We start from the raw sequence: 7,500 nt of genomic DNA on the forward strand, positions 1-7,500 counted from the left end.
TTCTGATGGTAATAATAATAATAATACACACACACACTGGAGACGTCTTATGTCTGTCTGACGATAATAATAATAATAATGAATCTGTCATTCATTCATAAAGCAGAATACTATGGAATGGAGCAGATTCACAGAATACATGTCTGGCATTATTATGTCTGTATGTCTGACACACACACACACACACACACACACACACACACACACACACACACACACACACACACACACACACACACACACACACACAGACACAGACACACACACACACACAGACACACACACACACAGACAGACACACACACACACACACACACACACACACACACAGACACACACACACACACACACACAGACACACACACACACAGACACACACACACACACACACACACACACACACACAGGTGTCGTGACCAGGCAGGCACAAACAAGGTGCATAGATCTATACATCTACTGCAGGGCAAACAAATGATCTACAAGCTCTAGTCATCAGCCACACACACACACACACACACACACAGACACAGACACAGACACAGACACAGACACAGACACAGACACAGACACACACACACACACACACACACACACACACACACAGACACACACACACACACACACACACACACACACACACACACCCCGAACCCGCGGTCAATGCCACCCACCCAAATCAACGTGTTGTGTGTTCATCAGATCTCCATCAACACACCGAACTGTGACTGTAATAGACGCAGAGCTTGTAGATCTACAGTTAACGGTCAAGTGAACCGTTAGCTGCCCCCCCCCCCTCCCCTCAACAACACGTTGATGAATGATTAATTAATCTCAACCAGTCATGTCTTAATATTGTTTTAATGAAGTGTAATTAAAATGTGACTGGATTAAAACACATTAAATGACCTTCACATTAAAACCGATATGAGGTTAGCTTAGCTTTAGCTAGCGTTAGCCTGCAGGCTAAAAGGGAAACTAAGGCCTGTCTGTGAGAACCTTTAATTAGAGCTATAAAACATGTTTAAAAAACAACGTCTTTAAAGGCTCCATTGTTCTCACTGTGAATTAATAACGGTTCGATTCCCTGCCCGCTGCCCTAAAGGGAGAGGTTTAGCTGACTCTTGTGTCTAAGTGGTGTTAGTTATAGCCAGCTATCTAAAGGGATTACAGGCCTGTGTGTGAATACGTGTTTTAATAGAGTTATAAAAACATGTTATGAATCAATACAGAACATTAATATCTTACTGTGAATGATGAAAAGGTTCGATTCCTGCTCCGCTGCGCTAAAGGGAGATGTTTGTTTGCTCTACTGACTCTCTGCTTGATCCGATCCTCTATCAGATGCACCCCATAGCCCGGAGGGACGGCGAGCCGAGCGCTGATTGGACGAGACGGGGTTGTCAGGGGCAACACTGCGTGGGCAGGAATCCGTGTCACTGTGTGTGCGTCTGCGTGTGTGTGCGCGCACGCCTGTGTGTGTGCGTGTTTCCGCACTGACAGTCCAACTGTCCTCCCAGGCTATGGGATGCATTGAAGAGTCAGCTGACACGGTGACGTCACGACGCTCCGCTCCTAAGGGAAAAAGGCGCGGCTGTTGGAAGCCACGCCCCCTGCTGGCTGAATATTAAATTATACATTTTATTACAAATTATATTTATTTATATTTTTTCACACCTGTGTGAAGTGAGCGGCGCTCTTAACATCATATATCTGGCCAATCACAATTTTCCTCTTCAATTTTCTGACCTCACTTTTTATCTTCATTATATTTTGCTCAGCCAATCATATATATATACTAAGGTATAGTAATATATCAGTTATATTAACAGGTTTAAAAATAGATCTTGCAGGAAAAGAGACATTTACAACTGAAAACCAAACTATTAGAGCACTGATGTCTGTCAGTTACAATGTGGGACAGGGTCTCAATGTGAACACTGATGTCTGTCAGTTACAATGTGGGACAGACAGGGTCTCAATGTGAACACTGATGTCTGTCAGTCACAATGTGGGACAGACAGGGTCTCAATGTGAACACTGATGTCTGTCAGTCACAATGTGGGACAGACAGGGTCTCAATGTGAACACTGATGTCTGTCAGTCACAATGTGGGACAGACAGGGTCTCAATGTGAACACTGATGTCTGTCAGTCACAATGTGGGACAGACAGGGTCTCAATGTGAACACTGATGCCTGTCAGTCACAATGTGGGACAGACAGGGTCTCAATGTGAACACTGATGTCTGTCAGTCACAATGTGGGACAGACAGGGTCTCAATGTGAACACTGATGTCTGTCAGTCACAATGTGGGACAGGGTCTCAATGTGAACACTGATGTCTGTCAGTCACAATGTGGGACAGACAGGGTCTCAAAGTGAACACTGATGTCTGTCAGTTACAATGTGGGACAGACAGGGTCTCAAAGTGAACACTGATGTCTGTCAGTCACAATGTGGGACAGGGTCTCAATGTGAACACTGATGTCTGTCAGTCACAATGTGGGACAGACAGGGTCTCAATGTGAACACTGATGTCTGTCAGTCACAATGTGGGACAGACAGGGTCTCAATGTGAACACTGATGTCTGTCAGTCACAATGTGGGACAGACAGGGTCTCAAAGTGAACACTGATGTCTGTCAGTCACAATGTGGGACAGACAGGGTCTCAATGTGAACACTGATGTCTGTCAGTCACAATGTGGGACAGACAGGGTCTCAAAGTGAACACTGATGTCTGTCAGTCACAATGTGGGACAGACAGGGTCTCAATGTGAACACTGATGTCTGTCAGTCACAATGTGGGACAGACAGGGTCTCAATGTGAACACTGATGCCTGTCAGTCACAATGTGGGACAGACAGGGTCTCAATGTGAACACTGATGTCTGTCAGTCACAATGTGGGACAGACAGGGTCTCAATGTGAACACTGATGCCTGTCAGTCACAATGTGGGACAGACAGGGTCTCAATGTGAACACTGATGTCTGTCAGTCACAATGTGGGACAGACAGGGTCTCAATGTGAACACTGATGCCTGTCAGTCACAATGTGGGACAGGGTCTCAATGTGAACACTGATGTCTGTCAGTCACAATGTGGGACAGACAGGGTCTCAATGTGAACACTGATGTCTGTCAGTTACAATGTGGGACAGGGTCTCAATGTGAACACTGATGTCTGTCAGTCACAATGTGGGACAGACAGGGTCTCAATGTGAACACTGATGTCTGTCAGTCACAATGTGGGACAGACAGGGTCTCAATGTGAACACTGATGCCTGTCAGTCACAATGTGGGACAGACAGGGTCTCAATGTGAACACTGATGCCTGTCAGTCACAATGTGGGACAGACAATTTGTGGGACACCTGAAAAGTCTTGTAAATGAAGGACTGTCCCACGCTAAGAGGGATGTCTAAAATTCAGCCAAACACATAAAGCTACTCATAGGAGGGGCTAGCCTTCCTCAATAACAGCCCTTCAGTCTGAAAATTACTGTAAACATCATTTACTAATTATAATATTAATAATGAACGCACCCAAAATTGCAATTGACAGATTATTAGAGAGTAAACAATTGGAATTAGAAACACAAATGACACAGAGCAGAAAGGTAATGTCATAAAACTATATTTATAAATAAAAAGACGTATTCTTTTCTTCTCAGTAAAAGAGTAGTGTTAAAGTCACGGTAAGAAATCTTTTTGTTCACTTTTATACATTATGACAAACTGCTCTGGATCTTTAAAATGTCCTTTAAAAAAATCACTCTTCAAGCTAGAAGTTTAGTTTGAAATTATGAAAACTATTTGCAACCATGCAGCTACATCATTCCATGCGCACGCACACACACGCGCACACACACACACACACACACACACACACACACACACACACACACACACACACACACACACACACACACACACACACACACACACACACACACACACAATGTATAAGCAACCAGCTACATATATATAACGAAGGCATTCTTACAGAAGGGACATTCTCTCTGTTTTTCACTACTCATACTGTGCCTAACCCTCACCATATATACCCTTAATACCCTAACCCTAACCCTAACCCTCAACGGGTTAGGGTTAGGGTAACCTCGCCTCACCAGGCTTTCCACCACCTCGGAGGAAAGCCTGGTCTCTGTTTCAAAAGTCTGTATGATCCGGGCGGGAGCGGATGATATGTGATATATATATTTGTTTTTTTCAAAAATGAGTTTATAGCACAGACTCTGACTCTTTATAGACTCCGATTCCCTGCTTTCATATGACATGAAAAAACGAAAATTCAAAAAAATCCAATGGCAGTCCCTCAGTCAAATTTAGTCACATATCGTTACGTCATGTTGTAGTATTGTTTTGTAGTCGACAGGATGATATCGTTACGTCATGTTGTAGTATTGTTTTGTAGTCGACAGACAGGAACAACAGGCGGCAACTTCCTTTTCCCTCTCAATAAAATCTCTCGTAGCCTGTAGCTTTTATTGAGAGGGAAAAGTTGTTCCTGTCTGTCGACTACAAAACAATACTACAACATGACGTAACGATATCATCCTCTCCCGCCCGGATCATATACCAAAATGAAATGGTGCCCAGGCTACAAGTAGAGGATCATATACCCTAAATGAAATGGTGCCCAGGCTAACCCTAACCCTAACCCAGGTTTTTAACTACATACGGTGTTTACAGAAACATATCAGCTAACAGGAACTACTTTCTGTCCACTTTGTTGTTGTTACATGATGTCAGAGGAGAATGATGTCGTCATGATGTCAGAGGAGAATGATGACAACCCGAAAAAGACAAAAAAATAAAATAAAACAACCTCGCCAAAAAGCGTCGAGTCATCCCCTCCCCCCCTCACTTCCTTCCTCCCACTTCCTGTGTCCTTTCCTTGCTCTGTCTTGTCCTCACGTAAACTCCTTCCCCGGCAGGAAGGGGAAACGGAGAGAAGGCGCTTTGGTTCCATAAGTTTACAGTTTAACCCATTCTGACCGGGCACCCATTTTGGTGTCGGCATCATGTTATGCTTTAGCTATTGAAAAATAGCAGATCTACAAGCTCATATCGCGCCACCGAGTGGCGCGATACGAGCTTGTAGGTCTGCTATTTTTGAAAAAAATCGAAGAACGACTGACATTTTTTAGAATCTGATCTCAGGTCAGAATGGGTTCATCAGACCAGTGTGTGTCCGGCGGAAACCTTGTATGAATCTGATCTCAGGTCAGAATGGGTTAAGTGAAGTGTGTTTCTGTGCACAGAAAGTAACCGTATGTATATCGAAATGAAAACAGCAACATTGACTATGTATCGTATAGTTTTGCAATGGACATAATCGGTATCGAATCGTTTTGCTATACAATTAATCGAGTGTATCAATACTACATTTTTATGTGTGTGGTATTTAGCAATTTTTTGTAGAAAAAAAGGGATTTAATAAATTTAAAAAATGTCAATGTATTCTAAACAGTTACTGTATCGATTTCAAATCATTGAATGGTATCGTAACCCCATAATGAACCGATATGGTCCATGTAATGTATCCTTACACCGCTACTATGTAGTAATAGTATAATACTATGTATACAATAGTATAGTAAAAGTTTATATATAGTAGGCTGGTAGTTTACTATAGTAGGCTGGTAGTTTTCTGTATTAAGCTGGTAGTTTTCTGTATTAAGCTGGTAGTTTGCTGTAGTTTCCTGTAGTAGGCTGGTAGTTTATATATAGTAGGCTGGTAGTTTTCTGTATTAAGCTGGTAGTTTTCTGTATTAAGCTGGTAGTTTTCTGTAGTTTGCTGTAGTTTTCTGTATTAAGCTGGTAGTTTGCTGTAGTTTCCTGTAGTAGGCTGGTAGTTTATATATAGTAGGCTGGTAGTTTTCTGTATTAAGTTGGTAGTTTTCTGTATTAAGCTGGTAGTTTTCTGTAGTTTGCTGTATTAAGTTGGTAGTTTTCTGTATTAAGCTGGCAGTTTTCTGTAGTTTGCTGTATTAGACTGGTAGTTTTCTGTATTATGCTGGTAGTTTTCTGTAGCATGCTAGTTTTCTGTAGTTTGCTGTATTAAGGGCCTTTCAAATGGGAAGCGAGGAGTTGCCTGGATCAACGACAGGTCTCCTCCAGGTCTGGATCAACGACAGGTCTCCTCCAGGTCTGCTCAAGAGGGGCGCAACAACGCAAGCGTAAAAACAAAGCTAAACCGAATCCAGGTCTGGTGAGTCGCGGGCGTGTGCACGAAATGAGCACGCGCGCAACAAATTAACGGGACCACGCTTGCGTTCCGCACAGAAGCGCAGGAACTATAGGCACGTTTTATCGCTCCCGGTTTGAAAGGCCCTTTAGGTGGTAGTTTTATCGCTCCCTGTCTGAAAGGCCCATAGGGTGGTAGTTTTATCGCTCCCTGTCTGAAAGGCCCATAGGGTGGTAGTTTTATCGCTCCCTGTCTGAAAGGCCCATAGGGTGGTAGTTTTATCGCTCCCTGTCTGAAAGGCCCATAGGGTGGTAGTTTTATCGCTCCCTGTCTGAAAGGCCCATAGGGTGGTAGTTTTATCGCTCCCTGTCTGAAAGGCCCATAGGGTGGTAGTTTTATCGCTCCCTGTCTGAAAGGCCCTTTAGGTGGTAGTTTTAGGCTGGTTACACAAGCATGAATCAGACTTTACGAATAGGAAGAAAAGCGCAAAGCGATTTAAAAGTTCTGTCAACAACTGTTTAAACGGGAATATTGTTTTATTTTAAACACAGGCCCTTGATTCATTTCAGATGATTTGGATTGGTCCATTTGAGCTGGAGGATTAATCCATTTTGGATTAATCAATTTTGTTAACAATATTTTGTCAACAATATTTTTCACCTTTTGTTCCAAATGGTCTAAGAATGTTAAGTCACGCAGTGCCACAGCACCACCTGGTGGAGGGTTGGTCCAAATGCTCTAAAACATGTTAAGACCCTAGAGTTATTACACATACATACACACACACACACACACACACACACACACTCTAAGGTTAAGGCCCGTGTTAAGAAAATAAAAAGACAATTCTAACCCTTTAAAAAAAGAAAAAAGACAACCGCTGTGTGTGATCACATGACTCTGCGATCACATGACTCTGCGATCACATGACTGTGCGATCACATGACTCTGCGATCACATGACTCTGTGATCACATGACGTCGACAAAGAACTCCCCGGGGTTTCCCACGGCGCGGCGGAGGGACTGGCGCGAGGCGGTGAGCTCGGGCGGTACGGAGGTCATCTGGGGGCCTCCGGGGGCCCCCGGAGCGGGGGGGCCCTGGGGGGGCGGGCCGGGGGGCCCGTACACCAGGCCCGGGGGCCCCCCGTACCCGCTGCGGTGGCTGAGGGAGCTGCGCACGCTGCTCCGCTCGCTGGGGGGCGCCAGAGAGCGCTCGCTGGGCGCGCGGTGGCTCCGCGAGTCTGCTCCGCATTCACTGCCGCTGCCGCCCGACTTACTGCTTCCTGTAGGGGGCGA

At 44.4% G+C, this 7,500-nt stretch overlaps 2 protein-coding genes across 2 annotated transcripts in view; both read right to left on the reverse strand.

Annotated features, from left to right (window-relative positions):
• Positions 1-1,361, reverse strand: part of LOC310870933 (AP-2 complex subunit mu-A-like) — a 37,642-nt gene extending 36,281 nt beyond the window's left edge. The window contains exon 1 of the mRNA XM_083782315.1: positions 1,246-1,361. The gene's annotated coding sequence lies outside the window, so the exon portion shown is untranslated. The remainder of the gene's footprint in view (positions 1-1,245) is intronic.
• A 4,324-nt stretch (positions 1,362-5,685) lies between these two features.
• The window catches only part of LOC310870630 (segment polarity protein dishevelled homolog DVL-3-like), a 62,599-nt gene continuing 60,784 nt past the window's right edge, over positions 5,686-7,500 (reverse strand). The window contains exon 15 of the mRNA XM_083781889.1: positions 5,686-7,487. Within this exon, the coding sequence (XP_083638015.1) occupies positions 7,174-7,487 (314 nt within the window). The 3' untranslated portion in view covers positions 5,686-7,173. The remainder of the gene's footprint in view (positions 7,488-7,500) is intronic.

The sequence above is a fragment of the Protomyctophum parallelum genome (genome assembly GCF_964188405.1).
Source record: "Protomyctophum parallelum genome assembly, chromosome: 14".
NCBI classification, from domain to species: domain Eukaryota; kingdom Metazoa; phylum Chordata; class Actinopteri; order Myctophiformes; family Myctophidae; genus Protomyctophum; species Protomyctophum parallelum.